The sequence below is a fragment of the Trachypithecus francoisi genome, unplaced genomic scaffold (assembly GCF_009764315.1).
Source record: "Trachypithecus francoisi isolate TF-2019V2 unplaced genomic scaffold, Tfra_2.0 Lachesis_group15, whole genome shotgun sequence".
Classification (NCBI taxonomy): domain Eukaryota; kingdom Metazoa; phylum Chordata; class Mammalia; order Primates; family Cercopithecidae; genus Trachypithecus; species Trachypithecus francoisi.
In genome coordinates, this window is record NW_022681460.1 from 114756338 (window position 1) to 114779908 (window position 23571).

General features: G+C 57.7%; 1 protein-coding gene across 4 annotated transcripts in view; it reads left to right on the forward strand.

Annotated features, from left to right (window-relative positions):
• The window catches only part of AXIN1 (axin 1), a 69138-nt gene extending 45597 nt beyond the window's left edge, over positions 1-23541 (forward strand). The window contains exons 5-11 of one of the 4 annotated variants that reach the window (XM_033236430.1): positions 5213-5350; positions 12642-13171; positions 13602-13772; positions 16657-16902; positions 19677-19784; positions 21369-21536; positions 22749-23541. In XM_033236430.1, coding sequence (XP_033092321.1) covers positions 5213-5350; positions 12642-13171; positions 13602-13772; positions 16657-16902; positions 19677-19784; positions 21369-21536; positions 22749-22875 — 1488 coding nt within the window. In that variant the 3' untranslated portion in view covers positions 22876-23541. Of the gene's footprint in view, positions 1-5197; positions 5351-12641; positions 13172-13601; positions 13773-16656; positions 16903-19676; positions 19785-21368; positions 21537-22748 lie in introns of all 4 variants that reach the window. The other 3 variants (XM_033236429.1, XM_033236432.1, XM_033236431.1) reach the window with 3 other exon arrangements.
• The last annotated feature ends 30 nt before the right edge of the window (positions 23542-23571 follow it).

Sequence of the window (23571 nt, forward strand, 5' to 3'; positions counted from 1 at the left end):
TTCCCAAACGTCCAGAACCCGCAGAGCCGCCCTGATGAAGGATGCCCAAGAGACAAGACAGCTGAGCGACCACAGGCCCAGGCCAGCCCTGTGTGCCCCTGAGGATGGGGCTTGAGTGGGCTGAGGCCTGTGGAAGGCTTCTGTCCACAGGGGCGCCCCGATTTTGGGGTGCTGGTCAGAGTCTTCATGTGTAGAAAGTGCACATCTCGGACTCTGGATGAGGGGGCATCAGGCAGACAACCTCCCCTTGGAAGGGTCAGGAAGGACAAAAGCTGAGGAGTGCGCTGGTGCCTGGAACGTGGACCTGGAAATACCTCTCAGGATGCAAGACAGAAAAGAGGAGGCCAATGGCGAGTCCCTGGTGTCATCAGAACCTTCCAGAACCAAAGTCACCGGGAAGATGAAGCCATCAGAGGCGACAGGCACAGTCAGGAGCAGGCCCTGCCACATGTCGCACCACCAGAGGGCCCTTGTGTGGTGGGGTGGGGGCCACTGTGCATTTCTGTGTGAACAACCTGCAGCAAACGACCTCATCAGAGGCTCTGTAGGAACCTGGATCGAGTCCATGTGGCCTGTCAGGCGGGGCTGTGGTTGGAACCTTCGGTGGGCAGTCCCTCAGCCAGAGACCCAAGTGAGAAACGCACATCACAAGCACAGCTGCCGGGGGCCTGGTCGCTGCTGCCACTGGGAAATTGGACCTGAGGATGGTGGTGAGCCGAGGTGGGGAGATCCAGGAAGCCGATGGGCTAGCAGGACGTGCCGTGGCTGCACCGCCCGCTTCTGCTCTGTTGAGGGCCTTGCTTTTGCGAAAGCTATGCTGTTTCTCTGGTGGGTCCATGGCTCTGCAGCAGGGACAGCAGGATGGGAACAGCTTAGATGCTCATAGGAGCAGAGCCCTGTTGTGGCTGCACCCATGGATGCCCAGGCTGCATGCCCCGTGTGAGACTTTTTTTTTTTTTTCTTTTTTTTTGAGACAGAGTCTCACTCTTTCGCCCAGGCTGGAGTGCAGTGGCGCGATATCAGCTCACTGCAAGCTCCGCCTCCCGGGTTTACGCCATTCTCCTGCCTCAGCCTCCCAAGTAGCTGGGACTACAGGCGCCCGCCACCTCGCCCGGCTAGTTTTTTTGTATTTTTTAGTAGAGACGGGGTTTCACCATGTTAGCCAGGATGGTCTCGATCTCCTGACCTCATGATCCGCCCGTCTCGGCCTCCCAAAGTGCTGGGATGACAGGCTTGAGCCACCGCGCCCGGCCCCATGTGAGACTTTTTAACACCTGACCATGAGAGGTGGAGCAGGTTCATCCCAAAACCCCCCTCCACCAGCTGTCCGTGGAAAAATTGTCTTCCACAAAACTGGTCCCTGGTGCCAGAAGGTTGGGGGCGTGGCTTCACCGCATCTGCTTCCAGAATCCCTGATGGTCTTTGGCCTTTGTAATTACTTGGAAGTTTCACGTTTTCGTTTACTTGGTTTTTTCTTTATGGTATTTTTTTCTGTTCCTCCAAAGCTGGAGAGGCTGCCATTCTCTGTAAATGTGATGACTCTGACAGCTTTGCTGTTCTCAGAACTGTGGTGATGCAGCCTGCAGGGCCACCTGGAGTCTTTTTATGGAACTCGCGTGGCGGCCTGAGTGCTCCTCTTGGCCCCTCAGCTGTGCTGCTCTCTGGAGTCTTATTTTTTATTTTTATTTTTATTTATTTGTTTATTTTTTGAGACGGAGTCTCCCTCTGTCGCCCAGGCTGGAGTGCAGGGGTGTGATCTCAGCTCACTGCAAGCTCTGCCTCCCAGGTTCATGCCATTCTCCTGCCTCAGCCTCCTGAGTAGCTGGGACTGCAGGCGCCGCCACCTCGCCCGGCTAATGTTTTTGTATTTTTAGTAGAGACGGGGTTTCAACGTGTTAGCCAGGATCGTCTCGATCTCCTGACCTCATGGTCCACCCACCTCGGCCTCCCAAAGTGCTGGGATTACAGGTGTGAGCCACCGCACCCGGCCCCCCTTGGAGTCTTTTTATGGAGCTTGCGTGGCGGCCTGAGCACTCCTCTTGGCCCCTCAGCCGTGCTGCTCTCTGGGCCTGATGATGGGCTTTTCGTCCTGCTCTTGGTATCTGTGGTGCTGACTATTCAGACCATGAGTGCTCCTGTCTGTGCCTCTGGCTATCTGCAGACACAGCATCTGTGGTCCCTGCAGTGCTGGCAGCTCCCAGTCCTGTGTGTGCCACTCCCGCGTCTGCGCCTTGCCCAGCACTGGGCACGGAAAAGCCAGCATGGCCCCCCAGCCACCCAGCCTCCGCCCCGGCTGCAGCGGGAAAGGGTGGCTTGTTAGTTCCTTGCCATCTGTATGGATGCCCGGCTGTCCACACATCTGGACACACCGGCTCATGTCCCTGCTGGTGCCAGCCCCAGCCTTCCTCATCATCTTCTAGAAGCACTGGATATTCATCCTTGGCTCCGGGACAGACCCCTTCCCGACACTGGGCACAGCCCAGACTCCAGCAGTGACTTTTCCTGGCTCTGAGACATCACCCAGTACCCTGGGCGTGCCCTTGGCCCCTTCGTACTCCCATGTTCCCTGAAGTGAAGCCTGTGGCTCCAGGGCCAGCCTCTCTCTGAGCCCCGTCTACTATGGAGCATCTGAGCCTGGAGGAGGCCCTTTGTGTAACTTCCGTGTCCCGTCTCACCCCATCCTTCTGAGGGTTAGGTGCTGTTTCTACTCTCATTGTGTAGATGAGAAACGGATGCGCAGAGCCAGGACTGCACCAGAGCCCATGGCGGAAGGGCAGGAAGGCCACACACACGGAGGGTCCCTCTTCCTGGCTGCCACCCTGCTCACAGTCACAGGGGAGCTGTCCCTGGCTCCATCCCTCCACGGCTTAGACGCTGGTGGCCTGGATTTTAAAGCATGTTTTGCCGTGAAGGATGTTATTGGAGCAGCTGGCAAAATTGGAATAAGATCTGCCACATGATGTTACTGTATCAGGGTTAGTTTTTTTAACGATCCATATTTGTACTGTGGTTAGGTATGAGAGTGACCTTGCTTTTGTTAAATACACTCTTAACTGGTTCAGAGCAGTGAGCATGCCTGTATGTGTGTGTGCGCCGGTGTGTGGGCGTGTGTGTGTGCCTGTGTATGTGTGTGTGCCTGGGCGTGTGCCTGCCCGTGTGTGGGCGTGTGTGTGTGCCTGTGTGTGTGTGTGCGCCTGTGTGTGTGTGTGCCTGCCGGTGCGAGGATGATAAAGTACTTACGGCAGAATGTCAGCCCTTGGGGAATCTGGGTGAAGGTGGACAGGAATTCCTTGTTCTATTTTTGCAGCTGTTTTGAAGTGTGAAATTTAAAATGAAGTACCCTCAGAAGTTACACAGGGCCAGGCGTGGTGGCTCACACCTGTAATCCAGTGCTTTGGGAGGCCAAGGTGGGGGGAGTTCGAGGCCAGCCTGGGAAGCAAGACCCCCATCTCTATTTTTTTAAAAAGCTGTTTGGTGCATTACTGTAAAATACATTGCAGATATATTGTTGTTGTTATTATTATTTTGAGACAGGGTCTCACTCTCTCACCCAGGGTGCAGGGCAGTGGCGTGATCTCGGCTCACTGCAGCCTTGATCTCCCAGGGCTTGAGCAGTCCTCCTACCTCAGCCTCCCAAGTAGTCGGGACCACAGGTGCCACCACATCTGGCTAATTAAAAAAAAATTTTTGGCCGGGCGCGGTGGCTCAAGCCTGTAATCCCAGCACTTTGGGAGGCCGAGACGGGCGGATCACGAGGTCAGGAGATCGAGACCATCCTGGCTAACACGGTGAAACCCCGTCTCTTCTAAAAATACAAAAACCAGCAGGGCGAGGTGGCGGCTCCTGTAGTCCCAGCTACTCGGGAGGCTGAGGCAGGAGAATGGCGTGAACCCGGGAGGCGGAGCTTGCAGTGAGCTGAGATCCGGCCACTGCACTCCAGTCCGGGCGACAGAGCGAGACTCCGCCTCAAAAAAAAAAAAAACATTTTTTTTTGTAGAGATGAGGTCTCACTTTGTTGGCCAGGCTGGTCTCTTAATTTCTGACCTCAAGTAATCTGCTCACCTCTACTTCCCAAAATGCTGTGACTACAGGCGTGAGCCTATATATTCTTTTTTTTTTTTTTTTTGAGATAGAGTCTCGCTCAGTCACCCAGGCTGGAGTGCAGTGGCGGGATCTCGGCTCACTGCAAGCTCCGCCTCCCGGATTCACGCCATTCTCCTGCCTCAGCCTCCCGAGTAGCTGGGACTATAGGTGCCCAGCACTGCACCTGGCTAATTTTTTTTGCATTTTTAGTAGAGACAAGGTTTCACCGTGTTAGCCAGGATGGTCTCGATCTCCTAACCTTGTGATCCGCCCGCCTCAGCCTCCCAAAGTACTGGGATTACAGGCGTGAGCCACCGCGCCCGGCCGAGCATATATATTCTATATATATTCTTTACTATAACGTAAAGAATGGCCTTTACATTCTTTTAAAAAAGAAAGCCCGCCTTTCCCAGACCTCCCCTGTCCTGCAAATCCTGTGTGTCCTTCCCTGCCCTGGGGCCTCGGGGGTCTTCTGCTCACACCCGCTGCGGGCGTCTCCTCGAGTGTTTCTCTGAAGCGGATGGGGAGCACTGGCTGTGTGTCCTGAAGCTGCCCTGCTCAGGCCTCTTGATCTGCTAGTGGGGAGATGCTGGAAAGAAGCAGCCCTGTCTCCTGGGTCTGTGGGGAAATGATGGACAGACTAGCCAGACAGGAAAAGGGGGGCCTTGAGGAAGTTGATTCCCAGCTGAAAGGCGGAAAAAGGAAACTCTTGCTTTAAAATACAACAGAGGCCGGGCCTGGTGGCTTACACCTGTAATCCCAACACTTGGGAGGCTGAGGCAGGTGGATCACCTGAGGTCAGGAGTTGGCCACCAGCCTGGCCAACATGATGAAACCTAATCCCTACTAAGAATACAAAAATTAGCCAGGCGTGGTGGCGGGCACCTGTAGTCCCAGCTACTTGGGAGACTGAGGCAGGAGAATCGCTTGAACCCGGGAAGCAGAGGTTGCAATGAGCTGAGATCGTGCCATTGCACTCCAGCCTAGGCGACAGAGTGAGAGTTCATCTCAAAAAAATAATAAAATAAAATAAAATACAACAGAGCTAGCACACGCTCTTTCCCTTCACCAAGAAATGTTTTGGCAGTGACCTTGTAACCCCCATGCCTCACAGTCCTCTCCCTCGCAGCGCACGTACCGGGTGCCAAAGGAGGTCCGTGTGGAACCTCAGAAGTTTGCTGAGGAGCTCATCCACCGCCTGGAGGCCGTGCAGCGCACACGGGAGGCCGAGGAGAAGCTGGAGGAGCGGCTGAAGCGCGTGCGCATGGTGAGTGGGCCTCGGTGGTGTCCTGCTGTTCCCTTACAGCTGGGATGTCCTGATGTTCAGGACAGCTTTGGCCCCGATTCCTTGCAGGGATGCCCAGGGCTGGCCGAGGCCTGCTGACCCATGAGGCCTCCCTGCTCAATCCCCCATGCCCCTTTCTCTGCAGCCGAGCCCCAGCTCAGGATGGGATGTCCAGCGGCCCCATCCCACCCTCAGAGGCCCAGAGACACACCTTGGTCACCCGCATTGAAGGGGCCAGGGGTGACACAGCTGCCTGCTGTACCTGGTCCTTCGTGGGTAGCAGGGCCACAAGCTGAGGCTGCAGCAGGTGATCTCAACTTCTTCACCCCATGAGACCGGCAATTGGGATGAGCACGTGCAGAGCAGGAAGGGCTAGTGGCATGCAGGAGTTTTTTCTACACGCACTCGGGCTGCGAGGCCTGAGAAGTTGCACCACCTCCTGGTCACTCTTGGTTCCTTGAGGGCCATGGTGCACGAGCTTCTAGGCACTTGTGTTGTAGGACTCTTTGCTTAGTTCAGCTTAAGACAGGTCCCTTTCACGTGGCCACGAAAAATTAGGCTCACAGACAATTTGAAGGGTGAGAAGGACAGAGTTTATTGGGTGAAAAGGTAAAAAGGGAAACAGGCAGGCACGGTGGCTCACACCTGTAATCCCAACACTCTGGGAGGCTGAGGCGGGTGGATCACCCGAGGTCAGGAGTTCCAGACCAGCCTGGCCAACATGGCGAAACACCATCTCTAATGAAAAATACAAAACTGCCGGGCGCGGTGGCTCAAGCCTGTAATCCCAGCACTTTGGGAGGCCGAGACGGGCGGATCACGAGGTCAGGAGATCGAGACCATCCTGGCTAACACTGTGAAACCCCGTCTCTACTAAAAAAAAAAAATACAAAAAACTAGCCGGGCGACGTGGCGGGCGCCTATAGTCCCAGCTACTCGGGAGGCTGAGGCAGGAGAATGTCGTGAACCCGGAAGGCGGAGCTTGCAGTGAGCTGAGATCCGGCCACAGCACTCCAGCCCGGGCGACAGAGCGAGACTCCGTCTCAAAAAAAAAAAAAAAAAAAAAAGTACAAAACTTAGCTGGGTGTGGTGGCGGGCGCCTGTAATCCCAACTACTCAGGAGGCTGAGGCTGGAGAATCGCTTGAACCTGGGAGGTGGAGGCTTGTGTGCCGAGACTGAGCCACTGTAGTCCAGCCTGGGTGACAAGAGTGAAACTCTACCTTAAAAAAAGAAACTTCCCACCAAGCCAGAGTTCTGCCAGCGTGCTTCCTGCCTGGCAAACTGAATCCCAGGTTCCACCCAGGAAGAGGCGGGGCCAGGCTCCTCCCCGCTGCGAATGGCGCAAACTTCTGTGGCTCCACCCCCGTGTGCGCTCCTGGCAGTGCGCAGGCCGTCTGGGGTTTCTCTGGAGACCCCTTCGTACCTGGATGTCTCACTTGCGGAGCTGCCCTTGTGGGCTGGACAGGCGGTGCACACCGGTGACCCCAACACTGCGGGGGGCCGAGGCGAGTGAAGCATTTGAGCCGAGGAGTTTGAACCCAGCCTGGGCAACGTGGCAAATTCCTGTCTCTAGAAAACATTTCAAAATTAGCCGGGCACAGTAGCACACACCTTTGGTCCCAGGTATTCAGGAAGCTGAGGTGGGAGGATCACTTGAGCTACACTGAGCCGAGGCTGTGCCGCTGCACTCCAGCCTGTGTGACAGAGCAACCTGCCTCAAAAAAAAAAAAGCCGTTGCTTTTCTCTTAGCCAGATTAATTCCTGTGGGAGGTACATGGGCACTATGGAGCGGGGGTCCTTCATTCTTCTTTCACTATTCGTGAATATGAATACTTAGAAAACGTATACGCTTTTGAGCATTTCCATTCACCTGATCCTTGATGTAAAATGCAGACCCTCAGCTCTCCTCAGACCACAGGGGACCCCTTGGTGCACTCACGCTTTCACCCACAACCCGGGTGAGCTGTGCCCTGAAGCCTGGAGATGCCACCATGAGGGTGGACGCAGGGTGCAGCTGGTGCTACCCAGCTTGGAAACTGAGCGCCGGGCACTGTGTTGAGATGGCGGCAAGACCTTACACAGCTCGGTGCGTAGCTGAGATTCATGACGGGGAGCAGGTGTGGTTGCTGCAGGTAGTGGAGCTCCATGAAGGGGTTTCTGTGAAAATGTCACACACACACGCCATTTTTTTTATTCTCGGTGAATTGTTTTGCCACCATGTGGAGCTGCATCCTCTTGTCTCCCCTGGCCCTGGGTCTGAGGGTCACTCTCATCTGCGTAGGGCACAGGTGTGGGTGGTGCCAGCTCCAGGGCTCTGCAGGTGCCGAGTTCACCTTCTCCACAGTCCCCCAAAGAAAGGACTCAGGGAATTTGTCCTCCAAGATCCTGAACCTAGCCAGGGCTGGCGGGACCAGCATCAGTGCCACGTGGTTCCTGTGGCGGTGAGTGAGGCCTCACCTTGCAGACCTGGTGGTCACTGGAGCAGCTCCCTTGCTTCCTGGGGTGGCCCTGGGGAGGCTGGCTGTGTGCACGTGAGGCCGACGGCGTTCTGTGGCGGCCCTGAGGAGGCTGGCTGTGCGTACGTGAGGTCTGTGGCGTTGGGGCCTTACTGGGCTGTTGTCTGAAAACCAAACATTGGGAACAGAGTTGCCACGAATACGGAAATGTCAGCAGGCCACACCTGGGTCCACGGGCTGTGATGTCAGCATCATCATTTGGATGGCAGGTGAAGGTTAGCAGACCTTAAACAAATGTGCTCACAAAAGAAACGTAGGAAAGGAAGCCTTTGCTGTTTTGCTGCCGTGTTGGCCTCTGTAATTTTCTGCTGATCTTTGTGCCTTGAGCCATTCGCAGTGTGTGCTTCTGGTAGGGCAGGTTCACATTTTGAGTGAGACTTTTTTTAAAAAAAATTTTTGTAGAGATGGAATCTTGCTATATTGCCCACACTGGTCTTGAACTCCTGGCCTCAAGTGATCCTCCTACCTCAACTTCCCTAAGCGCTGGGATTTCAGGCATGAGCCACCGTGCCCAGCCTTGGGCAGGACATGTTAAAGGCAGCAGGTGCTGAGTGTGTGGCTCTCACCTCTGACTCTCAAGGCTTCCCCACCCCATGGAGTCCTGGCTCTGTCCCAGCAACAGGGAGCACGGCAGAGTCCTGGCTCTGTCCAGCACCACCAGGGCCTGGGAGTGGTGGTCCTTCCCTAAAAGGAATAACCCAGATTTTTGTTTTTCTTTTTTTTTTTTTTTTTTTTTTTTTTTTTTTTTTTTTTTTTTTGAGACGGAGTCTTGCTCTGTCGCCCAGGCTGGAGTGCAGTGGCCGGATCTCAGCTCACTGCAAGCTCCGCCTCCCGGGTTTACGCCATTCTCCTGCCTCAGCCTCCGGAGTAGCTGGGACTACAGGCGCCCGCCACCTCGCCCGGCTAGTTTTTGTATTTTTAGTAGAGATGGGGTTTCACCGTGTTAGCCAGGATGGTCTCGATCTCCTGACCTTGTGATCCGCCCGTCTCGGCCTCCCAAAGTGCTGGGATTACAGGCTTGAGCCACCGCGCCCGGCCAGATTTTTGTTTTTCTTTGTTTTGTTTTTTCGAGACGGAGTCTTGCTCTTTCACCCAGGCTGGAGTACAGTGGTGCAATCTCAACTCACTGCAAGCTCCGCCTCTTGGCCTCTCGGGTTCACGCCATTCTCCTGCCTCAGCCTCCCAAGTAGCTGGGACTACAGGCGCCCACCACCACGCCCGGCTAATTTTTTTGTGTTTTTAGTAGAGACGGGGTTTCATTGTGTTAACCAGGATGGTCTCGATCTCCTGACCTCGTGATCTGCCCGCCTCGGCCTCCCAAAGTGCTGGGATTACAGGCGTGAACTCCAGATTCTTTTTTTTTTTGACAGAGTCTCGCACTGTCGCCCAGGCTAGAGTGCAGTGGCGCGATCTCGGCTCACTGCAAGCTCTGCCTCTCACCATTCTCCTGCCTCAGCCTCCCAAGTAGCTGGGACTACAGGTGCCCGCCACCACACCTGGCTAATTTTTTGTATTTTTAGTAGAGACGGGGTTTCACCGTGTTCGCCATGATGGTCTCGATCTCCTGACTTCATGATCCGCCCGCCTCGGCCTCCCAAAGTGCTGGGATTACAGGCATGAGCCACTGCGCCCGGCTGAACTCCAGATTTTTTAAAACCCTATTTTCATTGTAAAATTTGGGAAATTAGGCCGGGCGCGGTGGATCACGCCTGTAATCCCAGCACTTTGGGAGGCCGAGACGGGCGGATCACGAGGTCAGGAGATCGAGACCATCCTGGCGAACACGGTGAAACCCCATCTCTACTAAAAAATGCAAAAAACTAGCCGGGTGAGGTGGCGGGCGCCTGTAGTCCCAGCCACTCGGGAGGCTGAGGCAGGAGAATGGCGTAAACCCGGGAGGCGGAGCTTGCAGTGAGCTGAGATCCGGCCACTGCACTCCAGCCTGGGTGACAGAGCGAGACTCCGTCTCAAAAAAAAAAAATTGGGAAATTGAAGTACAAAGAGGAAAACGAAAACCATTAGCTGAACGGTTAAGTTAATCGGTAACATTTCACAGCCCCATGATGGAATTCCTGCCAATGCAGACCTCGACCAAGGTGGCGAACAGCATCAAACATTAAAACACTTTTAGTCCCTGGGAAGACCCTCGGTTAAGAATTCTCCCCAGAGTGCCCAGGCCTTTTAGTCCTACACAAACAAGGAAAGGGAGGCAGCATAGCCACATCCACCCGGGGATGCCCACCACCTGCCTTGCCTCCGGCTCTGCTCCAGCGTCTGTCTGTCCTCTGTAGTACCATATTTCACCCTCAGCCCCCGTGCAGGTGCCCACAGCCAAGCGCACACCAGCTCTGGGGCATGCCTGTTCAGTTGCGTTTGGACACTTCTGCATGTGTGAGAGTTTGGTGCTAAACGTTGGGGGGTTTGTTTATGTTAAAATACAGAGGTAGGCTGGGCACAGTGACTCACACCCGTAATCCCAACACTTGGAGAGGCCAAGACGGGAGGATCACTTGAAGCCAGGAGTTTAAGAGCAGGCTGGACAACATAGTGAGATTCTTCATTTCTACAAAAAAAAAAAAAAAAAAGAAAAAATTAATGAGGCTTGGTATCCTGTAGTCCCAGCTACTTGGGAGGCTGAAGCAGGAGGATCGCTTGAGCCCTGGAGGTTGAGGCTGCATTGAGCTGTGATCGCACCACCGTGATCAGGTGCGGTGGCTCACACCTGTAATTCTAGCACTTTGGGAGGCCCAGGCGGGTGGATCATCTGAGGTCAGGAGTTCGAGACCAGCCTGGCCAACATGGTAAAACCCTGTCTCTACTAAAAATACAAAAAATGTAGCTGGGCATGGTGGTGGGTGCCTGTAATCCCAGCTACCCAGGAGGCTAAGGCAGGAGAATTACTTGAACCTGGGAGGCGGAGACTGCAGTGAGCCAAGAGTGTGTCATTGCACTACAGTCTGGGCCACAAGAGTGAAACTCCGTCTCAAATAAAAATAAATAAATAAATAAATAATAGGCCGGGCACGGTGGCTCACGCCTGTAATCTTGGCACTTTGGGAGGCCGAGTCAGCCGGATTGCAAGGTCAGGAGATTGAGACTATCCTGGCTAACGTGGTGAAACCCGTCTCTACTAAAAATACAAAAAAAATTAGCCGGGCATGGTGGCAGGTGCTTGTAGTCCCAGCTACTCAGGAGGCTACGGCAGGAGAATGGTATGAACCCGACAGACGGAGGTTGCAGTGAGCTCAGATGGTGCCACTGCACTCCAGCTTGGGCGACAGAGCGAGACTCCGTCTCAAAAAATAAAATAAAAAATAAAAACAAATAGGCCGGGAGCGGTGGCCCACGCCTGTAATCCCAGCACTTTGGGAGGCCAGGGGGCGGTGGATTACCTGAGGTCAGGATTGGAGACCAGCCTGGCCAACATGGTGAAACCCCATCTCTACTAAAAATACAAAAAAAAAATTAGCTGGACATGGTGGCACACTCCTGTAATCCCAGCTACTCAGGAGTCTGAGGCAGGAGGATTGCTTGAGCCCGGGAGGTGAAGGTTGCAGTGAGCCAAGATCGTGCTACTGCACTCCAGCCTGGCTGACAGAGCAAGACTCTGACTCTAAATAAATAAATACATACATACGTGGTAGCTTAGTTCCCTCCTTTTCTCTTGTATTAATACCAGATTTGCTCAACACTGTTTTAGTTTGTCAATCCAATAAGATGAGAAAATAAATATGAGATGCAACTTGGAATTAAAGCGATCAGATGTTTGCTCTGACAGATGAGCTTCGCCCTCTGTTAACTCGGAGAATCAAGTGAAACTCCACTGGCTTAATGTGGAAGTTTGTCAAGAAGCATCACAGGATGTGCACAGCCAAGAGCCCTTCTGTATAAGGGCGAGGTTCTCCTTAAAATATAAGGGGAGGCCGGTGCGGTGGCTCGTGCCTGTCATCCCAGCACTTTGGGAGGCCGAGGTGGGCGGATCACGAGGTCAGGAGTTCGCAACCAGCCTGGCCAACATAGTGAAACCCTGTCTCTACTAAAAATACAAAAATTAGCTGGGCGTGGTGGCGCACACCTGTAGTCCCAGCTACTTGGGAGGCTGAGGTAGGAGAATCACTTGAACCTGGGAGGCAGAGGTTGCAGTGAGCCAAGATGGCACCATTGCACTCCAGCCTGGGTAACTTATATATGTATAACATATATATACACATATAACATGTGTGTGCGTATATATATATACAGGCCAAGGCAGGCAAATTGCTTGAGCTCAGGCATTCGAGACCAGCCAGGCCAGTATAGTGAAAATCCCATCTGTTCCCAAAATACAAAAAAATTAGCCGGGCACGGTGGCATACTGCTGTGGTCTCCGCTATTCTGGAGGCTGAAGTGGGAGGATCGCTTGAGCCCGGGAGGCGGAGGCTGCAGTGAGCAGTGATCACACCACTGTTCTCCAGCCTGGGCAACAGAGCAAGAACTTGTCTCATAAAAGGAATAAAACTAAACTAAATCCTTGCAGAGCTCCGCCCACAGCCGACACATACACTGCATTTCTTGAGGCCCTGCTGTCTCCGTTCCTTCTGTCTGTGCCCCATCCTGCCTCTCCATCCTCAGGGACAGGACCGGTGGGGTGGGGCTCCCAGCCACCCTGGGCTGGGACGGCATCGCTGGGGGCTGCTGGGCCAGGTCTGATGCTTTCTGTTTTCCCCAAGTGTGCAGCTGGTGCTGAGAGGTGATGGTGCTGCTTGTCCCCACACAGGAGGAGGAAGGTGAGGACGGCGATCCATCCTCAGGGCTCCCAGGGCCATGTCACAAGCTGCCTCCTGCCCCTGCTTGGCACCACTTCCCACCCCGCTGTGTGGACGTGGGCTGTGCTGGGCTCCGGGATGCACACGAGGAGAACCCCGAGAGCATCCTGGACGAGCACGTACAGCGTGTGCTGAGGACACCTGGCCGCCAGTCACCTGGGCCTGGCCACCGCTCCCCGGACAGTGGGCACATGGCCAAGATGCCGGTGGCACTGGGGAGTGCCGCCTCAGGGCACGGGAAGCATGCGCCCAAGTCAGGGGTGAAGCTGGACGCAGCCGGCCTGCACCACCACCGACACGTTCACCACCACGTCCACCACAGCACAGCCCGGCCCAAGGAGCAGGTGGAGGCCGAGGCTGCCCGCAGGGCCCAGAGCAGCTTCACATGGGGTCCGGAACCACACAGCCATGGGGCAAAGTCCCGAGGCTACTCAGAGAGTGTGGGCGCTGCCCCCAACGCCAGCGATGGCCTGGCCCACAGGTGAGCGTGTGCCTGTCAGTGAGGAGGGGGCTTGGGGTGAGGCTGTGTCCCTGTTGAAGGCCAGAATCTCCCTGTAAAACTCAAGAAATCCAGGACCACCCGCAACAGGCAGGAGCCCCCTCTGCTGGAGGGAGTGGGCTGGACCCTGGGTCAGGGGAGTCCACGCCGTGACCTCAGGTGGGAGATGAAGATCAGGGGCCACAGCCCGACCCCGGCTCCCACTCTGACCCTCAGTCTTCAGGGGGTGAGCAGTGAGCGCCTGTGTGTTTAAAGAGGAAACAGCCCGGGCAGCACCAGGACAGCCAGCAGGCAGCTGCTGCGCCGCGGGAGCCTTACAGAGGCCGGGTGGGGGCCTGACAGACAGGGAAGGGGCACAGCCTCAGCCACGGGAGGCCAGGGCGACTCGCCACTCTTGCTGTTGCCTTTGCAGTGGGAAGGCGGCCACGGCATGCAAAAGAAATGCCAAGAAGGCCGAGTCAGGGAAGAGCGCCAGCGCTGAGGTGCCAGGTGCCTCGGAGGATGCAGAGAAGAACCAGAAGATCATGCAGTGGATCATTGAGGGAGAGAAGGAGATCAGCAGGCACCGCAGGACCGGCCACGGGTGAGCACCCCCCCACACACAGCCAGCCTCGTGGGGCCTGCTTTGCCACTTCCACACAGTTCCAGTGTGTGCAGCCAGTGTCGCCTCTGACGCCTCACACTTCCCCTCTCACTGTGGCATCACTGTGGCGCTCTCCTGGGCATCCTCCAGCAGGCTCCCTGGGCCTGGGACGGAGGCCCCAAGTCTCCAGGAGGAAAACCTCGTGTCCCCAGAGAGACTGTCCCTGAAGCCCTGAGCAGGAGGGAAGCCAACATGGCTGTCACCCCACAGGCAGCACAGATGCTCTCGGGAGGTCATTTCCAGTCTCACCCCCACATGAGAATGACCTAAGTCACCTGGGAAGGCCACCGCTGACCATCACTCCCAGGGCACCCATAGAGAAGCCCTCTGTGCTCACACCGGGCCGTCCTGCTGAGGGCTGGGAAAGGCTCTTGTATAGCCTGAGCACTACTCTCCTCCCAGCAGGGCAGAGGCCTCGTATATGGTGTGGAGCAAGGCCCTGGCACCACAGGTCCAGTCCCTGCCGCTGCCCGCCGGGCCGGTCTTGGTGTTGCCCCTGCTCGCCTCCTTGGCCTGCACCCGTGCCCGGAACCCAGCAGGAGGGCCAGGGGCCCCAAGGAGGTGGTGCCCCCCACTTTCCCGTCGTGGTCAGAGGCAGGTCAGCTGGGAAGTGTCGGCCCTGGTGGGTAGGTGGCCCCAGCTTTCTCGGTCTTAGATCCTCATCTGCCGCCCCCCCCCCCCAGACCCTAGCCAGGGTGCACCTCCCTCCACATTACTTGGTGAGAACTTTTGAGGCAGCTGAGTGCCTGGGGTGCAGCGCTTCTGCCTGTGTTGGAAACCCGTCCCACGAGGCCTTGGGGTCCCCGTCGGTGCCGCCTGGGATGGGGACCGGCTCGTCGTTTTTCTGGGACTCCTGAGGGAACGGAGGTGCACAGCACCATGCCTGGCTCATTTTTTGTAGAGATGGGGGTCTCAGTGTGTTGCCCAGGTGGGTCTCAAGCTTTTGGGCCCAAGCGATCCTCCCACCTTGGCCTCCCAAAATGCTGGAATTACAGGCATGAGAGTCACCACTCCTGGCCTTCGAATCTTTTTTTTTTTTGAGATGGAGTCTCACTCTGTCACCCAGGCTGGAGTGCAGTGGCGCAATCTCAGCTCACTGCAAGCTCTGCCTCCTGGGTTCATGACATTCTCCTGCCTCAGCCTCTGGAGTAGCTGGGACTACAGGTGCCTGCCACCTCGCCCGGCTAATTTTTTGTATTTTTAGTAGAGATGGGGTTTCACCGTGTTAGCCAGGATGGTCTCGATCTCCTGACCTCATGATCTGCCCGCCTCAGCCTCCCAAAGTGCTGGGATTACAGGCGTGAGCCACCGCGCCCGCCTTTTTTTTTTTTTTTTTTTTTTTTTTTGAGACGGAGTCTCGCTCTGTCGCCCGGGCTGGAGTGCAGTGGCCGGATCTCAGCTCACTGCAAGCTCCGCCTCCCGGGTTCACGCCATTCTCCTGCCTCAGCCTCCCGAGTAGCTGGGACTACAGGCGCCCGCCACCACTCGCCCCGGCTAGTTTTTTTTTTTTTTAGTAGAGACGGGGTTTCACCGTGTTAGCCAGCATGGTCTCGATCTCCTGACCTCGTGATCCACCCGTCTCGGCCTCCCAAAGTGCTGGGATTACAGGCTTGAGCCCCGCGCCCGGCCTTTTTTTTTTTTTTTTTTTGTGACAGAGTCTAGCTCTGCCCCCCGGGCTGGAGTGCAGTGGTGCAGTCTTGGCTAACTGCAGCCTTCCCCTCCCGGGTTCAAGCAATTCTCCTGCCTCAGCCTCCTGAGTAGCTGGGATTACAGACGTGTGCCACCATGCCCGGCTGATTTTTGTATTTTTAGTAGAGACGGCGGAGGGAGTGACCATGTTAGGCTGATCTCGAACTCCCGACCTCTGGTGATCCACCCGCCTCGGCCTCCCAGAGTGCTGGGATTACAGGCACCCAACATCATGCCCAGTAAACTTTGTATTTTTGTAGAAACAGGGTTTCACTATGTTGGCCAGGCTGGTCTTGGACTCCTGACCTCAGGTGATCCACCTGCCTCGGCCTCCCAACGTGCTGGGATTACCGCACCTGGTCAGTTTTTTTTTGTTTTTTTTTTTTGTTTTTTTTTGAGATGGAGTCTCACTCTTGCCTAGGCTGGAGTGCAGTGGTGCAATCTCAGCTCATTGCAACCTCTGCCTCCCAGGTTCAAGCAATTCTCCTGCCTCAGCCTTTCAAGTAACTGGAGTTACTGGTATCCACCACCGCACCTGGCTAATTTTCTGTATTTTTTGAGTAGAGTCGTGGTTTCGCCATGTTGGCCAGGCTATTCTTGAACTCCTGACCTTAGGCGATCCGCCCACCTTGGCCTCCCAGAGTATTGGGATTACAGGCAAATCAGGGATGGTTTTTTGTTTTCTTTTTTTTCTGAGACTGAGCCTCACTCTGTCACCCAGGCCGGAGTGCAGTGGCATGATCCCGGCTCACTGTAACCTCCAGTTCCCCAGTTCGAGCCATTCTCCGGCCCTGGCCTACAGAGTAGCAGAGATTACAGGCGCCCGGCTACTTTTGTATATTTAGTAGGGACGTGGTTTCACCATGTTAGGCTGATCTCAAACTCCCGACCTCTGGTGATCCGCCCGCCTCAGCCTTCCAAACTGCTGGGATTACAGGCGTGAGCCATTGTGCCCGGCCGGGATGTTTTTATTGTGTGGTCTGAGGAGGACGTCCATGTGTCTTGGTGGCCAGGCCCAGTAGCCTATCCCATCCTACCCCTCAAGGAGGCTGCCCTCAAGAGATACGTGTAGCCCCACCGGGCCACCTGGCCAGGGTGTTGGCCACAGCCACAGCTTGTTCTCTTGTTCCCCAAGGTCCTCAGGGACAAGGAAGCCACAGCCCCATGAGAACTCCAGACCCTTGTCCCTTGAGCGCCCCGGGGCCGTGCATCCCTGGACCGGCCCTCAGCTCCGGACCTCCGTGCAGCCCTCCCACCTCTTCATCCAAGACCCCACGATGCCACCCCACCCAGCTCCCAACCCCCTAACCCAGCTGGAGGAGGCGCGCCGACGTCTGGAGGAGGAAGAAAAGAGAGCCAGCCGGGCACCCTCCAAACAGAGGTACGGCCGCATCGTGGGGTGGGGTGGGTCTTGGGAGTTACCACAGCACCATTCCTGGGGCTGAAGCTCCCCAGGGCCTGAGGTCTTCAGGGGAAAACGGTCCTCTGGTGTCGCCCAGCCATACTGGGCCCTTCCTTCCACTGAGAACCACTGAGGGGCCATGTGGCAGGCGACCCTGTGGTGGACGGAGGGCTGGGGCCGGAGCTGTCACACACCCGCAGCCTCTGTGCTCGCTGCTCTCGAGGAGGGGAGCCGCGTCTGCAGGGAGGCTGCAGGGCCCCAGTGTGTGGGGAACACTGGTCCCAGCCAGAGGCTGCTGACTGCTGGGCAGCCTGGGCTTTGAGGCAGGGGTCCTGGAGGCATGGCGGCTGCCTCTTGACAATCACACCCCAAGAGCCCTGAGTGGCTCTACACGGTTGGAAAGCTACGTGGTTCTGAAACCTGTGCAGATGTAGAGCTGTCATCCTGGATGTCCAGCCCACAGCCCCTCCTCGCTAAGCCCTCCTTGGCCTTCTGGGCCCCAGTAGCCAGACCCTGTTCTCTCCCCAGAGCAGGCTGGCTTCTGCCTCGGCTGCAGGGAGGCTGCCTCTTTGTTCAGGCAGCATTTTTGCTCCAGGCCAGAACCTGCCTTCTCCACTTTCAGCTTGCTCATGAGGCCAGTTTTCTCGGCCATCCTGGGTCATTGGAATTCCTCACACATCAGGGTCTCTGTGAACTCACCCAGGCCCTGGGGCTGTGGTCACAGAGGCCATGGTTGTCTTCAGAGGTCACCAGCTCCTCCTGTCCACCTTGGGTCACCTGGGGCCTGAGGTCCAGGCCCACCTCCTGGGCCACCAGCTTTGGGGCTGTGCCACTCGAGGGAGGCTGGGGCCAGGGCCCCTATTCTGCCAAACCAGCATCAGGGTTCAGACCCTTCCCAGCCGAAAGCCTGTGTGGTCTCTCAAGTCATTAAAGGTTCAGCCTAATGACAGCCCTGGGGCCAGAGAGGGTCACAGTTACCTCAAACCCAAAGGGTGATCACTTTGTGGCCAAACGTCTGTGACCCTGTGATCTTGTTAAGCCAACAAGGAGCCAGAGCCCCGTGTCATGCAGGAGCCTGGTGTGTGGTGCTCGGAGCTGGGACGTGTGACCGGGCTGTGGTGTGTGGTGCTCGGAGCTGGGGTGTGACCGGGCTGTGGTGTGTGGTGCTCGGAGCTGGGGTGTGACCGGGCTGTGGTGTGTGGTGCTCGGAGCTGGACGTGTGACCGGGCTGTGGTGTGTGGTGCTCGGAGCTGGGACGTGTGACCGGGCTGTGGTGTGTGGTGCTCGGAGCGGGACGTGTGACCGGGCTGTGGTGTGTGGTGCTCGGAGCTGGGGTGTGACGGGCTGTGGTGTGGTGCTCGGAGCTGGGGTGTGACCGGGCTGTGGTGTGGTGCTCGGAGCTGGGACGTGTGACCGGGCTGTGGTGTGTGGTGCTCGGAGCTGGGGCGTGTGACCGGGCTGTGGTGTGTGGTGCTCGGAGCTGGACGTGTGACCGGGCTGTGGTGTGTGGTGCTCGGAGCTGGGGTGTGACGGGCTGTGGTGTGTGGGCTCGGAGCTGGGACGTGGACCGGGCTGTGGTGTGTGGTGCTCGGAGCTGGGGCGTGTGACCGGGCTGTGGTGTGTGGTGCTCGGAGCTGGACGTGTGACCGGGCTGTGGTGTGTGGTGCTCGGAGCTGGGACGTGTGACCGGGCTGTGGTGTGTGGTGCTCGGAGCTGGGGCGTGTGACCGGGCTGTGGTGTGTGGTGCTCGGAGCTGGACGTGTGACCGGGCTGTGGTGTGTGGTGCTCGGAGCTGGACGTGTGACCGGGCTGTGGTGTGTGGTGCTCGGAGCTGGACGTGTGACTGGGCTGGCAGATGAGCTGGTGGTGAGCATCATGTGCAGCAGGGTCGAGGCCCTGGGCTTGTGTGGACTCTCCTGCCGGGGCTTCCTGAGCCCCCTTGTTGGGCTGAGCAGGGGTCTCTCGGGTTGCATCTGCCCTTTCCCCGGGCACCCACAGGCTCTACATGATGGCAGGGGATGCCCGCTGAGCCGTGGAACCACTGCCGCCGTTCTGAGATATGACCTTCCTGCCCCTGTTTGGCTGCTGGGCTCCAGCATCCCCACATGGGGAAACCCAGAGTTGCTGGGTTTGTCTGTCCAGGGGACATACGTTTTTGCGAGAAGCTGTGCAGACTTGGAGTGAGGGCCCAGAGGCAGATCGGGTGCTGGGCCCTGTCGGGCTGTCAGAGTAGAAACTACTATCAGGGTCGCCCAGTGCACCCCAGTGGAGGTGCCACGTGAGAGGAGCTGCCGTGCTGCCCCAGGATGGTCTTAGTTGTGGTGCCGGGGGGCTCTCAGCCTCCCTGAGGTGCAGACAGAGTTGCCACACCCCAGAGCCAGTGTCCACGCCATCGGTGGGGAATTCATGCCCGAGACCCAAGGACAGGCTCTCGGGAGGAGATGGCGTCCCACCAGAGGGGATGAGGTGGTAGGATCCCAGGACCCCAGATCAGAAGCTCCCCCCAGTGCGGTCTAGGGAACAGGGGGTTGGTCCCCAGATCATGAGTGTGGAGTGTGCTGCAGTGTCTGGCACCACTGAGGCCTAGGAGGGGGTTCGGTGTCTTGTCCACCCTGCAAACTGGAGCCTTCGCTGGGCAGGTTGTACAACCCCTTCATGCTCCGTCTGTCCCTGCGTGGCAGCATTGGTCGAGGCTCCCTCCCCAGGGCTGGTGGCCGCCGGCGCAGCCACCATTGACGCGGGTTGTTCCCTAGGTATGTGCAGGAGGTTATGCGGCGGGGACGCGCCTGCGTCAGGCCAGCGTGCGCGCCGGTGCTGCGCGTGGTACCAGCCGTGTCGGACATGGAGCTCTCCGAGACAGAGTACGTGCGTCCTGAGGGTCCTCCTGGTCCTGCCCACCCCAGCCCGGGCGTCCCAAGCCAGGTCCCATGGTAGAGCCGCCGTCCTGGGGCCTGAGCTCAGGTACCACGCTGAGAAGCAGCTGTGGCAGGAGAGGGTCCCACGGCATCAGACTCCAAGCTGCCTTAGAGCCTTCTCCCATCTCCATCAAAGGAGACGCTGGCTGTCCAGCATGATGACAAGTGACCAACAGGCCCGGCTGGAGGCCTAGGCACAGCCAGCCCTGTATCCACACAGGTGTCATGACCAGGCCCCTTGTGGGGCAGAGACCTACCCCTGCCCCTGGTGCCCCTGGCCCCGCCCGGCATGGAACTGGCTGGTCCCTGCAGGCCTGGCTTGAGCAGGGTCGGGGCTGCAGGTGCTGAGATGTGCGAGGTGCGTCAGCTTGCAGTGTGAGTCTCCACCATGTGCGTCTGTCCAGTCTGTGCAGTCAGTGAGTCAGGGCTCTGCTCCCACCTGCAATGCTGACCACTCTGAGCCCGTGAGAAAGGCTTGCTGTGTCCACACCACTGATCCCACATGGGCTCTGTCAGCGGTGCCTTTGTGTGCTCAAGGTGGCAGGAGGGGCAGACCCCAAAAGGGGCCTTGAGAACAGGGGTCCCCCAGGCCTTACCAGACTTGCCCCAGATGCAGGTTTGTTGTGGCTGTCCTCCTCTAGGGGTCTCGGGGGGCCTTCACCCGTCCTTGGGGCAGCCCCCCCATGTTGGCTCCTTCTCCTATGGGCCTGGTTCCAGGGGGTTCCAAGGATGTGGCTCTGGGAGAAAGTCCAAGAATGCAGGTGGGTGGGGCCCTGGTGTGCGAAGTGGACGGTCACATGGCTGAGGTGGCCGTGAGGCCTTCCTGCCAGGATGTTGGCTCTGGAAGCCTCTAGTGCACGCAGCCAGGAGGCGGCCCAAGGGCTGAACCCTAGTGGGCCAGGGGCAGCTTCTGGAGTCATCTGAGGGACAGGTGCTGGCAGGGGAGCCAAGCAAGGGTGTGAGAGCACCCAGGCCCTGCCCATCATCCCGGCACGGCTATGGAAGCACAGCACCTGTAAGAGGAGGGCCCAGTTCAACCTGGGCAGGAGATGGTGCCAGCCCCGCCCCTCTGAAGGGCCTGCTGGCCGCACCCGCAACAGGCCTCGGACACACTTCGCTGTGGGGTCAGGCGCATCCAGAAATCGTGCCTAGTTCTGTTCGTCCAGTCCCTGCCCTGGAGATGCTTTTAGGGTTTGGGGGCCGTAGGTCTTCCTGGGATAGGAGCCATGCAGCCTGCCCTGCCCTCCTAGAGGTGAGAGCTGCAGTGTGCCCAGTGGCCAGGCCCTGTCCAGTCGAGGGTGGGGCTGTGAGGCAGCGGGGAGACCTTCATGTTCCCGGTGAGTGGAGTCAGACTCCACTGTGAGCGGAGTAGACCCCAGATTGAGATGCTGCGGCGGGGGTCAGTGGGGCCTGGGGCCCCAGGTGTTTGCAGGCCTGCCCCACCCTTTGCTGGCAGCCTGAGGCCAGCGGGAGGCACCCTGTGGGACCTCAGTCCAAAACCAGGGACCACTGCTGCATCTCTTTCCCCAGGACGAGATCGCAGAGGAAGGCGGGCGGCGGGAGCGCCCCGCCGTGTGACAGCATCGTTGTGGCGTACTACTTCTGTGGAGAGCCCATCCCCTACCGCACCCTGGTGAGGGGCCGCGCTGTCACCCTGGGCCAGTTCAAGGAGCTGCTGACCAAAAAGGGCAGCTACAGGTGAGTGTGAGGGCTGGGGTGCCCACTCCCTGCAGGGGTATGTGGGTGCCCAGTAGTACAAAAAAGAGGGTTTTAGCGAGGCATGGTGCCTCACGTCTGTCATCCTGGCACATGGAGAGGCCGAGACGGACAGATTGCCTGAGCTCAGGAGATCGAGACCAGCCTGGGCAACATGGTGAAACCCTCTCTCTCCACTAAAAATACAAAAGAAATTAGCCAGGCATGGTGGCGGGTGCCCGTAATCCCATTTACTTGGGAGGCTGAGGCAGAATTGCTTGAACTCAGGAGACAGAGGTTGCAGTGAGCTGAGATCGCACCACCACTCTCCAGAACTCCAGCCTGGATGACAGAGCGAGACTCCGTCTCTACCCAAAAAAAAAAAAAAAAAAAAAGGCTTTCTGGCTGTTTCAGCTCATGTCCCTCATCTGCACCTAAGCCAGTTCTCCAAGCCCTGGGCTGAGGATAGCATCAGGCCTTCGGCCCCACAGGACTCAGAGGGTCCTAAGGGACTCCTTCCAGGGCCCTCAGCCTCGGGGTGAGAAAACAGAGGCCAGAGGCCCAGACGACAATGGTCTGAACTTTGTGTCGGGTTCCCCTGGGCGGCCTCGTCTCCAGGCTCTGGATTCAGGTCCTTTTGCCCAACTGAAAAGCCAGGCCCCATCCTACCAAGGTTATTGGTCCTGGGCCCCTCAGCCCTGCAGGGCCTGCCTGCAGCCAGCCTTGGAGGCTCCTGAGCAAGCACTGGGGGGTGAGCAGAGGGGGCCTGATCCCAAGAGCCTGGCAGAGCCTGGCGGGTGGTTCCCTCTGTCCACAAGCGACTGTGTAGGCGCCCGTGGACTGTGTCTACAGATGTGGTGCTGAGGGAGGGCCCCACTTGGGGTCACCTCCATGATAGGGCTCAGCCCTTGGGAAGCAGACACCCCACACCCATCCACTTCCCCCTTGCACCTCCTGGGAGGCTGGGGCAGGTACTCCTAGGGGGCTGCAGGGTGCCTCCCAGCAGGCAGTAAACTCACCCCCTGTGGCTGCCACTTCACCCACATGTGGTCGTTGCACCGTTCACTGTTGCCCTGGGAGGGGCGCACGTGGTGGGGGCAGTGGGGCATGGACAGGAGGCTCCTCAGGACGGGGGTATGGACACGCCGGCCCCGCCACAGGCCTCCTCACATCTGCGGCGCTGCCTGCTCACTGCTCCTCACCTCCATCCTGCAGATACTACTTCAAGAAAGTGAGTGACGAGTTTGACTGTGGGGTGGTGTTCGAGGAGGTTCGAGAGGACGAGGCCGTCCTGCCCGTCTTTGAGGAGAAGATCATCGGCAAAGTGGAGAAGGTGGACTGACCGGCTGGCGGGCTGACCGCTGCACCAGGCGAGGCCCTCGGGCACAGATGTCACAGCCAGGCGGATGACCTTGTACTCAGGAGCCCAATAGAGAACAGCGTGGGGGCGCCGCCCACCCCTGCAGTCTCGCCGTGTCTGGGTGGGTAGGGGTCCCTCCGCGTGGTCCACAGGCTTCTGTCCTGCCCCCGAGGAGGCCGCCGGACACTCCCCATAGCAATACTTGGAGGGCCTAGCTCAAGTGGGGCAGCCAAGGTCCCTGCTGCAGGCTTTAAGCGACGCCCCGGTGCCTCCCCTGGGCACGTGTGCTGGGATCTGTTTTTCCCTCTGGGGTTTGCCCACGTACCCTGGTCTCGCTGGGCTCAGGCCCAGGCCTGGGCACAGGGGCCTGCAGGGCCTCTGTCAATTGTACTCGCCACCGAGTGCCTTCAACACAGCTTGTCTCTTGCCTGCCACTGCGTGAGCCGGCGACGGGGCACTGCACCTGCCTCCAGCTGCCGGCTGCGCGGTCCCGGGTCCTCCTTTCTGAGGGCCCATGTAAATATGTACATTTCTCAGGCCAGGGCCAGCAGGGGCTGCCCAGGTCTGTTTTTCATGCGATGACACTTGTACAATTATCTTTTCAAAGGTACTTGGATAATAATGAAATAAAACTGTTTTTGAACCTGCCCTGGCTGTGGTGTGTCTGCTGCCGGTGGG